The sequence below is a fragment of the Wyeomyia smithii genome, chromosome 1, assembly GCF_029784165.1.
Source record: "Wyeomyia smithii strain HCP4-BCI-WySm-NY-G18 chromosome 1, ASM2978416v1, whole genome shotgun sequence".
NCBI lineage: Eukaryota > Metazoa > Arthropoda > Insecta > Diptera > Culicidae > Wyeomyia > Wyeomyia smithii.
The window spans coordinates 109794-124443 of NC_073694.1; the positions used below are offsets into that span (position 1 = coordinate 109794).

Consider the following 14650-nt stretch of genomic DNA (forward strand, 5'->3'; position numbering starts at 1 on the left):
AACAACCAAAACAGTATACACAATGCTTAAAGTAATCCAAAGCCTACTGTTACACCTACCCCTTCTCTGTTGAGAATAGCAGCAATTGTGTGCAAGCATGTGAAATATATTTATATGTTTGTCCGTCTCTCCCCTTTCTCATCCATTATACTATGCGGATGGCTAAAGAAGCAGAATGGTAGTATCAACCATAGGCAGAATACACTGGAAGAAAAACTTACTTCAAAGAAACATGATAACGTTTCGTGTAATGAGTTACACAATCAAACCGCGTTTCTCTCCGTGTTTCATTGGATTGCTATGAGCCGGACACTCATTCAACCGAGAGGATATTGAGGAAATTGAGAGGTGGGATCTGCCGGCAATATGTTTGGCATGGGCTTATCGCGTTAATCTAGCGCAAAAGCTGATAAACAGCTATCAAGCGCTGCAGTGAGTATGCTCTCGGTGGGCATTTGTGGATCCTTTCTGGGCCGATCCGAGTGATGAAAGCTCTGAGTCACAGAATGACAGCATGTCAGCGCTGATTTGTCCGACGCCGAAGTAGTCATTGACTAAGAGAACGAAAGGCAAACAAAAAAGGATCAGAAGTGGCGCAACAGAAGTTGGTTTTAAGGATAATTATGACCATTATATCGTTAGCCATGCAGCGTTCTAGGGGCAGAGGTTCAATTCTTGAGATGTTTTTTTTTAATTTTTGTTGTGCTCCCGTATATATATTCGAAGTGTACTATACCTATATTCCTTTTGAGGTGGATGGTTTTTGTGCAAAAACCTCGGTCTGTATCACATCATTCGATATTCTCTGAAATATCTGAGTAGGTTTTTGTGACTAATCCAACCGGATAATACTTTCTCACTCGGTGATGCAGCACGGAGATAAACACATCATCATACTTGGGATCATTTTATGTTACCCGACAGTCAGAACACCAAAAATTAATCAAACCGAATGTTTTTTTTTTCAATTTTTAATGCACATTTTTTGAATTACAAGAGATTGTGCTGCGACCTTTCCCGGAGTATGGTTGGGTAGATAGTGACAATCATAGCTCCTGTGATCGTAAATATAAAATCGAAAATAGTCACCGTATTGACACTTCGATATATATTTTTCTCGTAAAAGCTGACAGTATTTTGCCGGTGACCAATGCGCGATAAAAACTTTGCTTTATGCTTTATATATATATATATATATATATATATATATATATATATATATATATATATATATATATATATATATATATATATATATATATATATATATATATATATATATATATATATATATATATATATATATATATATATATATATATATAAGTTACAATTCTTTCTAGCCTGAAGGGCTTTTTAAAAAATGATTAATGAAAACCTAAAGTTAACTATCCTCTATCGTGTCTCAATTAGAACTAACTTTATTATTTTTATGCCCTGGTTACAAAGCTAGAAAAGCAACTGCACCGCTGACCAAGCAAACTGCAGCCCGCGTCGTTGTCGTCGTCGATGCCGTTGCATGCGCTGCCAACGCCCGTGGGAATCGTTCCAGTCAGCGTCTGTAGAAATCCGACTCGCTCACTTCGAATGAAATAATGTGGCGAGTGGTTCCTCGAGTCGGTGGACTTCGCGTTCCAGTTCTTGCAATCTGCTGATCTGGGAGGATTCGTCTGTAACTTGCCCCTCCTTGAAGATCGAAACGTCCTCGTTTGCAGTGAATTCAACTCTGTGACCGGATGAGGGCTTCTTGTTGTGATGGTTCCAGTGGTTGCTAAATTTCCTGCTTATTAAGAAAAATATAGCGATTGTTGCGATTATCAGGCTTATGCTCGACAAAGATATGGAAGTAAAGGCGGTTACGTTGGTTTTAGAATTTAATGTCTCCAAATGATGCCTGTTAATGAAATGAAGTTTTTCAAAACTTATTTGAGGCTCTATATCAATAGTTTGGATTTCTAAACCATCCATGGGAACGACCAATAATGGCTCTACCTTGTACCATTCTTTGTTGGTAAATTCCAACCCATTTATAATTATGGTACAATTGTGGTATTCGATTAGGAATGTTCCCGAGAGGGTTCGATTCCGCATCCCGCAAGTGGTTGCTATCTCTTGACTGTTTATTTGTTTTGCAATCAAGTGATTATCGGTTATAGACTTGATTTCTGAGGGTAGACTTACTTCCTTGAACGAGCAGTTCGCAGGGATTCCTTTTAGCAAGTATGGAAAGCAACCATCTAAGGTGAAATTGTTCAAATTTTCTGGGTGGCAGATTTGGTTATGGCCGACTCGTTGGCACTCCTCGATGATGAAGTAGAATTGTTGGTCATTGGTGATTGCTGCGTGAGCGGGTAGCTTAAGTGTTTTATTTTTGACTATTAATGGCTCTAATAGCAGCGTTCTATAAGCAAGTTCATCTAGTAAGGGAATTTCTACTATGAAAACAATTTTTGTGTGATTATAAAATGCGCTGAGATTAAGGAATTGATAAACCTGATCAATGCTATCTATGATAATTTTATGGTTGGTAAAATGATCTAATATTATGCTCAACTCGTCGGGGGAAAGGATGTCTCTTGGTATGGTATTTAGTTTAGCTAGTTGGATTGATTCGAAAATAAGCTTCAGGTGAGATTCTAAATTATCTAGCTGGATATTAATTTTCAATATTTCTCTCAGTAGTTTGATTGTTTTGTCGATTCCTGAATTTGACTTAGCTGCTATAAGATTTTTCCTGATAAGGTTGTGATCAAATTCAAACTGTTCTATAAACTTGTTTAACCTGTCCTGAAGTTGGGTGTTAATCCTAGCTTGCTCGTTATTTTCGTTAATTAAAATTTTGTCATCGATTTCTAGAGCTTTGAGAGTTTTTGATATTTCTATTAGATCGTCATTATCGAGATTTCCGGTTATCTGCTTTATGGCTGATCCTACAAAGTTGAGCAACCCTCTCTTGTTTCTTTGCCTTGGCATTAAATTTTGAAACATCTTGCGAGTATTGCTAAACTTTGATTCCAACATTGCTGTCAAGTCTGAGAGGTTTCCAAAGCTTTTCAGTCCGTGTATGGCGACGTCTAGTCTGGCGAAAATTGGTTCGCACTGCTTAAGGTCAACAACGTGATATAAGCGATGTTTCCCAATCCTCACGAAAGACTTACCCATATCTAGTGCCAATAATCCGGGATTATGTTGGAGGTCGGTTATTTGAATGGAGGAGCTGGAATGGGATGGATTAAGGAAAGCGAGAACCCACACTGCCATGGCCAGTCGAAAATCCATTGGTACTAATCCTAAAATGAGACTGTGTTAATATGATTGAAATCGTAAATAAGATGAATAAAAAAATTAATGCTAGTATTACATAAAACTAATTACTGGGTTTTTTTTTATGTACGGACCCTTTTTATTTTACTCTTATGCAATTTCCGGTTGTTAGAGTCCGTGAATGTCTGGTGGCCGTCATTGGCTACTGTTACGGGGTTGAAGAAACTCTGTTGTTTGTTTTTTATCCCCTGCCGTTTATTATAAACAATTTGGCCGGGCTCCAACGCGGGTGGATCCTCTCTTGAAGGGTTTCGCTGGTCGTTCTGTTTCTCTTGGGATTGCCTGATTTGATGAATTACTTCATCGTATACTTTGTTGCGGGCTTCCAGCATTCTTTGAGGGTCGAGGGGTCTCTCTTCACCATCTTTAATCCCATAGAAAGCTTCTCGAGGTTTGATTTTCAGAGAGGAGTGTACGCTGTTGTTGTATAAGGTACAGCAAATCAAAAACATCTCCTTGATTGAAACATTGGGAAACTTATGCCTATTGCATTTGTAGATTTCATTAATGGTCGAATGAAATCGCTCTACAATCCCGTTAGTTTCACTTCTATCAACCGGTGTAAAATATTGTTGGACATTGAGGTCGGCGAGCATGCCTCTCATTTCAATAGACCGTATTCCCGGTTCGTTATCAGAAACCATTAGCTTCGGTGTGCCATATAGCGAGATATATTTTAATATGGCCCTTCGTATATCCGGTGTGGTTCTTGACTTCATGGAAATCAAAGTTCCAAAGCGTGTCAATTTATCGACCACTGATAGGAAGGTGTATGGTCGCGAAATCAATATGTCAACATGGATAATGTCCAAGGGTTTCTCTGGTATAGGAGTTTCCCCATGTTTGATTTTGTATGGTCTACGCTCGTACTTCATTTTGTTACACGTAGGGCACAAAACAATGTACGTGCGGATTTTTCTCTTCATTTTTGGGAAATACCACCTTCGTAGTATTTCTTCTCTATTTTCTCGAATACCCCGGTGTGCGGTTTCATGCGTTTCTTCTATAACTTGATCTTGTTCGGTATCTGTGGTTAAATCGGTTAGTAGTCTTTGTGAAATTTTTACTTTGAACGTCTTGCATCTACTGAAATAATTTCGATACACTAGTTGAAGGGTTCCGAACAACTGTTCAGGGCAATGAATACAATTTACCTTTCGTGGATCCATGTATTCACGAAATATTCTAATTAAAATTGGCACCCCGAACGCGAAACTTGTAATAGTTCGCCGGTGCATCTGTGGAAACACTTCACTGTAATCTTCAGTGTAATGATCGCCAATTTTTAATATAACTTGATTATGAAAGAAGTTAACGGGCAGCTCAGTGAACTCAATTAGATTTGATGAGTCAGAGTCTGCGGAGTGCACGGAATTGCTATCTGTTGATTCATCTTCATTGGCATTTACCTCTTCGGGAATTCTGGATAGAGCGTCTGCTACCACATTTTGTTTCCCTGGTCGATGAGTTATTTGGAAGTCATATTCCAGGAGTCTCAGCCTCCACTTCACTAATCTGGTATTAGGTGTCTTCAGATTAAGTGCGTAAGTAAGAGGTTGGTGGTCAGTATAGAGGGTGAATTTCCTCCCGAAAAGATATGGTCGGAAGTACTGAGTTGCCCATACTATAGCCAAAAGCTCCTTTTCTATAGCGGAATAATTTTCTTCCGTCTTCGTAAGCGTCCGAGACGCGAACGCGACCGGTCTGTCTCTTCCTATACAACCCTGCGACAGCACGGCTCCCAACGCAAAGTTACTAGCATCGGTTGTCAAAATAAATGGACGTTCGAAATCGGGATACTGCAATACGTCACTTTGCGTAAGCAATTCTTTACACTTTTCAAAGGTTTTTACGAATAAAGGTGTATGTTCAATCGTTTCCCCTTTTCGCAGCTGCGCAGTTAGTGGTTTGGAAATTTTTGCAAAGTCGCGAATGAATCGTCTATAATAGCCCAAAATTCCAAGGAATCCTTTCAGCTCCTTTTGGTTTTTCGGTAGTGGCCAACTTTTGATTGCATCAATCTTAGCAGGGTTCGGTTTAACGCCCTGATCCGTAACGATATGCCCTAAGAAAGCTACTTCTTTTTTAAGAAACTCACACTTGTCGAGCTGAAGCTTTAAATTTACTTTTTCAAGTGCTCTCAGTATTTTTTCTATGTTCTCGAGATGCTCTTGCAAGGAAGCTGAAAAAACAATTATGTCGTCCATGTAAATGAGACAACATTTTCCAATGAATTCTCTGAGTACATGGTCCATAACCCGTTGAAACGTACCCGGAGCATTTTTCAGACCAAACGGCATTCGTAAATATTCGTATAAGCCGTGGTCAACTTGAAACGCTGTTTTCTGTACATCTCTAGCGTCGACCTCGATCTGGTGAAAACCAGAGGCCAGATCAAGTGTGCTAAAGTATTGGCACCTGCCTAGCTTGTCCAGTATCTCGGTGATATTGGGCAGCGGATATTTGTCATCTATAGTCTTCGCATTTAGTTTTCTATAGTCGACTACTAGGCGCCATTTTTGCTTACCAGATGCATCGGCCTTTTTTGGTACTATCCATATGGGTGACCCCCATGGCGATGTACTTGGCTGTATGATGCCTTGGCTGAGCATTTTAGAAATTTGTTTCTGTACCTCTTCCTTATGGACGAAGGGGTACCTGTAATTTTTTGTATAAACGGGCAGCTCGTCGCTGGTGTTTATACGATGTTTAATCACGTTAGTAAACGATAGGTCGTCACCCTCTCTGTAGAACACTGTTGGGTTTCTTGTAAGCAAGCTGAGAAGCTTCGATCTCTCTTCGTCGTTCAAATGATCTGTACGCACTTCGTTTTCAATATTTCGCCTACATGCTTTAATTTGTGATGGAAAATCCTTCACTTCAAAATTATTAATTTCAGAAACGATTTGCCCATAATCAATTTTCTTGTTTGTTGAACATTCCTGTGTGCAAACAAAAACTAATCTTGCTTTACTCTCTTGAATACTGTACACTCCGGAGGGCACGTATACGTCAGCGGCAACTTGTAGGTCGTCTTCCAGGAAGAAATCTCCGGAGGCGACCGAAACCGGGACCTCGTGAATTGTGGACATTAATTCATGAAAGTTCAACTCAATCAAATCGGGATACTTTTTCTTCAAAGGTATGACGGTGTCTTTAATAACCAATTCGACTGTTGAGGTGTCGAACAGGGCTCCCAACTCGTGAAGTGTCTGAAATCCAATCAGACCATCGAAAAAGTTATGAAACTCAAAAAGATGAAATTTCTGATTGGAAATACTAGTTATGTATTTTGCGAATGGGTTAAAAAAGGTGTGTTGGTTAATTATATAGGATCCATTGATGTTTTTCACTCTATGAAGTGATCCTGAAGCTACGGATTTTGTTGGAACTATTTTTGGAGAAATGTAATTTCGATTAGCTCCTGTATCTATTAAAATTTTTAGAGGGGGCCCGGTTCTTCTATTGATCTCTAAATATGGAAGAAAGGTCATTCCCTTGCTTGTTGTTCGGAATCGGGCATAAAATTTACATCGTCATCTTCATCTGCATATGGACAGCCATTATCATTGTCCTCGGTCTGTTTATTTTCGGTTAGGGGTTCAACACACTCCTCGTGCGAATTTACTTGCGTCGGACGATAGTTGTTCGTTCTAAGTTGACCGGATGGGTCCGGTTTGATAGCGAGACGCGGGGGGTACTGTCGAAATTGATTCGAGTTCCAATCTGGTCGATTTTGAACAACGTTTCTGTTCTGGGAATTTATATTAGGATTTGGATTGGGGTTAGGAATGGGATTGGATTTTGTGTTAAATCCTTGTTGAGCAGGCCATTTTTGAACGTCCTGCGGTCTCGCAGAAAATTTGGGCAAAAATTTTGTTTGCTCGAAGCCAACATTCATGGATCTTCGCTCTCGTTTTCTCCGTTGTGCACTTTCTAAAGACAAGGCGCTCTGGTATGCTGAATGCAATGTTTTCGGTAGACCCACTCGCACTAAAGATGAAAGGCTGTCATGCAGTCCGTCAATGAATGCGTCGATAATCATACTTTCGTACGATTCCAGGATAACGTTAGAACACTGCTTGAGTCGATCGTCAAGTTGAATTTTGGCATTGATGCTTGCCAAAATTCCTTTGCATTCATAATGAAAATCGGTAACATTTTTGTTACCTTGGCGTAAGTATGAAATACTGGTTACTATGGCAGACAAGTCGCGCTTGTCGCCGAAATGGTCTTTCAATGTACACTTTATTGCCTCCCACTCGAGCCTACATTGACTCATAGTGAGTGCTTCGTTTGCATTTCCGTGGATTTTATCCCGAATAATGCCAACCCAAAGGGGCATCACTAGCGGCAGATCTGTTTCACTCACTAGATTTTTTGAAATTTGTAGCTTTTACTCTACGGATTCGAGCCAACAGGCCAGAGAATTAGGACTTCCATTATATTCTGGAACCATCCTAATCGCGTCAGGGATGCGTGAAATGTCAAATTTCGGCATCTCCATGATCGAAGACGTGCTTGCGATCGCTTGGTTTGCGGTATTTGTCCGCGCATTTTCTAACAAAGAGGCTATTTGTAGCCGTTGTGCCTCTAACTGGGCGGTTAGAGTATCTAAACGCGCTTGCATTTCATCACTCATTCTTCTGGTTATCATAAAACACTTTCACTGCACTTAGTTAAACAAGCAAAAAAAAAGTATTGCAACTAAAATAGAAAAAAAAGATTACAATTACTCACGGTTTTGTTTTTATTTTATTGAACAGAATTCTCAAGTATACCCCGTCCTTCGGGAAGAGCCTCGAATCCTCGATATCACCTCGAGGTGTGATTCCACTTTGTCGATATTCCTTCGATTAAGTTTTATCACGGACACTTGCACTCGCGGACTAAGGATTTACTTGAATCCTACTTACGACTGCGCCAGTTACAATTCTTTCTAGCCTGAAGGGCTTTTTAAAAAATGATTAATGAAAACCTAAAGTTAACTATCCTCTATCGTGTCTCAATTAGAACTAACTTTATTATTTTTATGCCCTGGTTACAAAGCTAGAAAAGCAACTGCACCGCTGACCAAGCAAACTGCAGCCCGCGTCGTTGTCGTCGTCGATGCCGTTGCATGCGCTGCCAACGCCCGTGGGAATCGTTCCAGTCAGCGTCTGTAGAAATCCGACTCGCTCACTTCGAATGAAATAATGTGGCGAGTGGTTCCTCGAGTCGGTGGACTTCGCGTTCCAGTTCTTGCAATCTGCTGATCTGGGAGGATTCGTCTGTAACTTATATATATATATATATATATATATATATATATATATATATATTTTTTTTTTTTTTTTTTTTTTTTTTTTGTCCAATTGGTATATTTACTACGGCATTAACTAATTGAGCTCTCGATGGAAGAATGCAAAATAAACCCTTGAAGTGGAGCTTGTCAGTCGAACAAAATCGTTATTTTATTCTATTGCTGGATTTCATCAGGCTTTAGTTGGTTGTAAGCAAACTGCGACTGCGAGTGGATGTAAAAAAATTTGCGCTTACGACTTTTGACGCAAATTTGTTAAATTTACTAATATTTTTCAGTTTGTCGTGTTAGAACGCCTAAATTATAAATTACTCAAGGATGTAAACGATACTTTCATGCTATCGTCTTTGTACGTTTTTCGTATTTTCGGATAAGTTCTTTTTTCAGCATGAGTTCCATAGGAGTCGAGTTATACACGCGTTTATTTCTAGTTTTATTCTAGTGTGTAGTGCAAAATTCACGATAAAATCAAAGCTGAAGATATTTTGTCCTAGATGTTTTGTTCTCTTTCTTTACCCTAATGGCCATAAGGAAGTAGTCAGCACAAATATCGATCTATACAAAACAGGAGCTACTGATGTACATTGACGATGGTAAATTAATCTTATACATACATATATATATATATATATATATATATATATATATATATATATATATATATATATAAATATATATATATATATATATATATATATATATATATATATATATATATATATATATATATATATATATATATATATATCTTTATATATATATATATATATAAAAATTTGTTTTGTTTGCTCGAAGCCAACATTCATGGATCTTCGCTCTCGTTTTCTCCGTTGTGCACTTTCTAAAGACAAGGCGCTCTGGTATGCTGAATGCAATGTTTTCGGTAGACCCACTCGCACTAAAGATGAAAGGCTGTCATGCAGTCCGTCAATGAATGCGTCGATAATCATACTTTCGTACGATTCCAGGATAACGTTAGAACACTGCTTGAGTCGATCGTCAAGTTGAATTTTGGCATTGATGCTTGCCAAAATTCCTTTGCATTCATAATGAAAATCGGTAACATTTTTGTTACCTTGGCGTAAGTATGAAATACTGGTTACTATGGCAGACAAGTCGCGCTTGTCGCCGAAATGGTCTTTCAATGTACACTTTATTGCCTCCCACTCGAGCCTACATTGACTCATAGTGAGTGCTTCGTTTGCATTTCCGTGGATTTTATCCCGAATAATGCCAACCCAAAGGGGCATCACTAGCGGCAGATCTGTTTCACTCACTAGATTTTTTGAAATTTGTAGCTTTTGCTCTACGGATTCGAGCCAACAGGCCAGAGAATTAGGACTTCCATTATATTCTGGAACCATCCTAATCGCGTCAGGGATGCGTGAAATGTCAAATTTCGGCATCTCCATGATCGAAGACGTGCTTGCGATCGCTTGGTTTGCGGTATTTGTCCGCGCATTTTCTAACAAAGAGGCTATTTGTAGCCGTTGTGCCTCTAACTGGGCGGTTAGAGTATCTAAACGCGCTTGCATTTCATCACTCATTCTTCTGGTTATCATAAAACACTTTCACTGCACTTAGTTAAACAAGCAAAAAAAAAGTATTGCAACTAAAATAGAAAAAAAAGATTACAATTACTCACGGTTTTGTTTTTATTTTATTGAACAGAATTCTCAAGTATACCCCGTCCTTCGGGAAGAGCCTCGAATCCTCGATATCACCTCGAGGTGTGATTCCACTTTGTCGATATTCCTTCGATTAAGTTTTATCACGGACACTTGCACTCGCGGACTAAGGATTTACTTGAATCCTACTTACGACTGCGCCAGTTACAATTCTTTCTAGCCTGAAGGGCTTTTTAAAAAATGATTAATGAAAACCTAAAGTTAACTATCCTCTATCGTGTCTCAATTAGAACTAACTTTATTATTTTTATGCCCTGGTTACAAAGCTAGAAAAGCAACTGCACCGCTGACCAAGCAAACTGCAGCCCGCGTCGTTGTCGTCGTCGATGCCGTTGCATGCGCTGCCAACGCCCGTGGGAATCGTTCCAGTCAGCGTCTGTAGAAATCCGACTCGCTCACTTCGAATGAAATAATGTGGCGAGTGGTTCCTCGAGTCGGTGGACTTCGCGTTCCAGTTCTTGCAATCTGCTGATCTGGGAGGATTCGTCTGTAACTTATATATATATATATATATATATATATATATATATATATATATATTTTTTTTTTTTTTTTTTTTTTTTTTTTGTCCAATTGGTATATTTACTACGGCATTAACTAATTGAGCTCTCGATGGAAGAATGCAAAATAAACCCTTGAAGTGGAGCTTGTCAGTCGAACAAAATCGTTATTTTATTCTATTGCTGGATTTCATCAGGCTTTAGTTGGTTGTAAGCAAACTGCGACTGCGAGTGGATGTAAAAAAATTTGCGCTTACGACTTTTGACGCAAATTTGTTAAATTTACTAATATTTTTCAGTTTGTCGTGTTAGAACGCCTAAATTATAAATTACTCAAGGATGTAAACGATACTTTCATGCTATCGTCTTTGTACGTTTTTCGTATTTTCGGATAAGTTCTTTTTTCAGCATGAGTTCCATAGGAGTCGAGTTATACACGCGTTTATTTCTAGTTTTATTCTAGTGTGTAGTGCAAAATTCACGATAAAATCAAAGCTGAAGATATTTTGTCCTAGATGTTTTGTTCTCTTTCTTTACCCTAATGGCCATAAGGAAGTAGTCAGCACAAATATCGATCTATACAAAACAGGAGCTACTGATGTACATTGACGATGGTAAATTAATCTTATACATACATATATATATATATATATATATATATATATATATATATATATATATATAAATATATATATATATATATATATATATATATATATATATATATATATATATATATATATATATATATATATCTTTATATATATATATATATATATATATATATATATATATATATATATATATATATATATATATATATATATATATATATATATATATATATATATATATATATATATATATATATATATATATATATATATATATATATATATATATTCATGTACAGGGTTCGTTGTGCAACATTATTAGCTAAGATTCTTCACGGAGGAGCTACTATGGATTATGCGGTTGTCGAGCTGAAGCACAAGCTAGATTCCATCACGCTTTATGTCATATGTTAGAAAAAAATCAATACTTACATTAGTTACAATATCATTCAATGTGAGAATTTGTGAAACAGTATGATACCCAGAGGCCAAAATCAAGGCCAACATCGGACGCCATTTTAAGTTTTTGGATAGTAGCTTCCAGTTTCATCACCCAATGTATTTTACAGGAACCGGGATAATGCTTAGAGGCTGGGAATCAACTCCATACTCCATTTTGAAATCCGATTTTGCGACTTATGGTTTCTGGAAAACAACCTTAAATTACCAAATTCAATCAAATAAAGACATATTCACTCTTTGGGTACTAGAATATTGAAGTTGTATTTGAAGTAATAATTGAAGTATAAAATGTTAAACTTGACGTTATATTTGTGCTAAAGAAATATCGAAATAAAAAAATTACTATTAATTTCAAACACTTTAATCACGAGCAATACCGGGAACGTTTGAATAGTACAATATAGTTTGATCAACCAATTTCGTTTCTTTCCATAAATTTTAAACCACGTATCAAATTGTTAAGAAATTTTTTATTTGTACGTTTGAGGGACAGCCCGTAGCTATGTTCAAATAAATCGTGTAATCTTTGAGTTAACAGACTTTCGTTGTTTTCAGAATTTAATACATAACGGTTGCAATAAAAGTCCGATTATAATTAAATGAAATGGCAACCAAACCTTTCATTTGACATTAAGATTGTTGAAATTAGTCCAGCCATCTTTGGGAAAACGAATGAATTTGAAAAGTCAACGGAACATGTTTCTTTTCACTACTTTTGAACCACATGCCTGATCATTATAAATTCTATTAGTTAACCCTTAACTAGCCCGTTCATTTGATACCAAAATTGTTAAAATCGGTTGTGTAGTTTGTGAGATAACGAAGTTTCGTGATTTTCACATTTTGATACATTACAGAAAAAGTTACAGTCCGATTACAATGAATTTCAATAGGATGTTATAAGGCAGCTAGACCTTTTAATTGACACTAATTTTGTGAAAATCGGTTCAGCCATCTTTGAGAAGAGTGAGTGAGTTTAAGTATTTTTCGGAATATGCTTCTTTTTATAGCTAGATTTCACATTTTGAAACATAACAGGTAAAGTAAAAGTCCGATTGCTAAACAAATCAATAAGGTCTTATGGGACAACTAGACCTTCCATTTGACACTGATTTTGTGAAAATCGGTCCAGCCATCTCTGAGAAACATGAGTGAGATTAAACATTCTCCAGAACACGTTTCTTTCCATAATTTTTGAACCACATGTTCAATCTTTATAAGATTCAAAACTTTTCAGGTTTTTGAGGTAGCCCGTTCATTTAAAACCAATTCTGTTTAAATCGGTTGTGTAGTTTCTGAGATAATGATGTTTCGTGATTTTTACATTCTGATACATAACCTCTAAACTAAAAATCCAATTACAACGAAATTTGATAGGGTCTTATGGGACAACTAAACCTTTCATTTGCAATTAATTTCATAAAAATCGGTTATACCATCTTTGAGAAAAGTGCGTGAGAATAAAAATCTGCACATATACACACACATACAGAAAATGTTCAGCTCGTCGAACTGAGTCGAGTGATATATGTCATGGCCCTTTGGAGCACTTTTATGTCTTCGGTTTTGCAAGTGATTGCTATACCTTTCTAGAAGAAAGGCAAAAATATTCAATACTATCCAAAATGATTCAACGTAATTGTACTTCACGAACGATGCTGCTGACGACTTTCTTGATTTCAACAAAAGTTGGTTAGCTTGGGATTGGAACCCCATTCTTCCAGCTGCAGGAAGCATTCTTTTGAGCTCCGCGTGAACGAAACATAACAGTCTTCGACATTCTCTCGATGTAACCGAGACAAGTGACGCATATTGGTTAAAAACCAAACACTATGAAACATCTGGCCATCAGCCAATAACATAACATCATTAACCTACGCATGGCATTAGAAAACACACCCTGGCTTAGGTACTAACAAAGCGACCATTTCGCTTGTGCTCCATACTCAGTATTCTACACTCGCCCGATAGTAATATGCTAATTTTTCCGTCTCCATAGGCTTGAATGCGAACGGTGTTGGCGACCAAGACGACGACATCGTCCTAAGCTACTTCAACGGCTTAAGTTGTATATTTTGGCAGGTATGGCTTTCCGAACGGTAGGCAATAACACACTGCTCAACATGGCTGTTGCTACTCTGGAACGGATGCTTAGTAGGAAACCAATGAAAACAAAATCGAATGAAACACGACTTGAAGTGTGCTGCAGATTTTTCATACGGTTAAAGCGCAGATTACTTTTGTTTTCTGGTGGCTTTGTATGGTGATGTCGAATTTAGCTTACTATTCCGTTGTTTGTTATTCAATTATTATTTTCATAATTAACAATTCAGTATCAAATAATCTATTATTCGAAATGAACGGCGGGGGAATTTTTCTCTCCAAAATTTCATGACGTCAACTGACATGATTGAACTGGTCCTCTAGTAGTTTTGCTCATAGTTTCTCATGCTAAAATAAATATATTTTTGAATCTACATGTTTGCTAATAGAAAAAGTTTGGCTTCTGATTTTCATATTAAGTTATCAAGAGTTTTGTTTCCTAAAGGTAAATATTTTTGAAAACAAATTAGATAAAAGAAGCCTTATTTTTCAGTTCGTACCCGATTGGAATCATAGTCTTTTCTTAGTGAGAAAGGCAAAATCATACCATCATTTCATTTTATATGGTATCATCTGTGTCCGTGAATCCTACCGGTTTATCAAGCCAACGCAAAGAGCCAATTTCTCGCTCAATCGGTATGCTGCCAATGTGAGGAT

At 37.4% G+C, this 14650-nt stretch overlaps 1 protein-coding gene across 5 annotated transcripts in view; it reads right to left on the minus strand.

Moving 5' to 3' along the window:
• The window catches only part of LOC129733840 (neuronal acetylcholine receptor subunit alpha-7), a 124549-nt gene that overhangs the window by 85792 nt on the left and 24107 nt on the right, over nucleotides 1-14650 (minus strand). The window contains exons 1-2 of one of the 5 annotated variants that reach the window (XM_055695379.1): nucleotides 8065-8595; nucleotides 1341-3290 (exon numbers count right to left, since the gene is read on the minus strand). The exons of 3 other annotated variants lie outside the window; for them this stretch is intronic. In XM_055695379.1, coding sequence (XP_055551354.1) covers nucleotides 1579-3279 — 1701 coding nt within the window. In that variant the 5' untranslated portion in view covers nucleotides 3280-3290; nucleotides 8065-8595 and the 3' untranslated portion in view covers nucleotides 1341-1578. Of the gene's footprint in view, nucleotides 1-1340; nucleotides 3291-8064; nucleotides 8596-14650 lie in introns of those variants that run through there. One more of the 5 variants, XM_055695380.1, reaches the window with a different exon arrangement.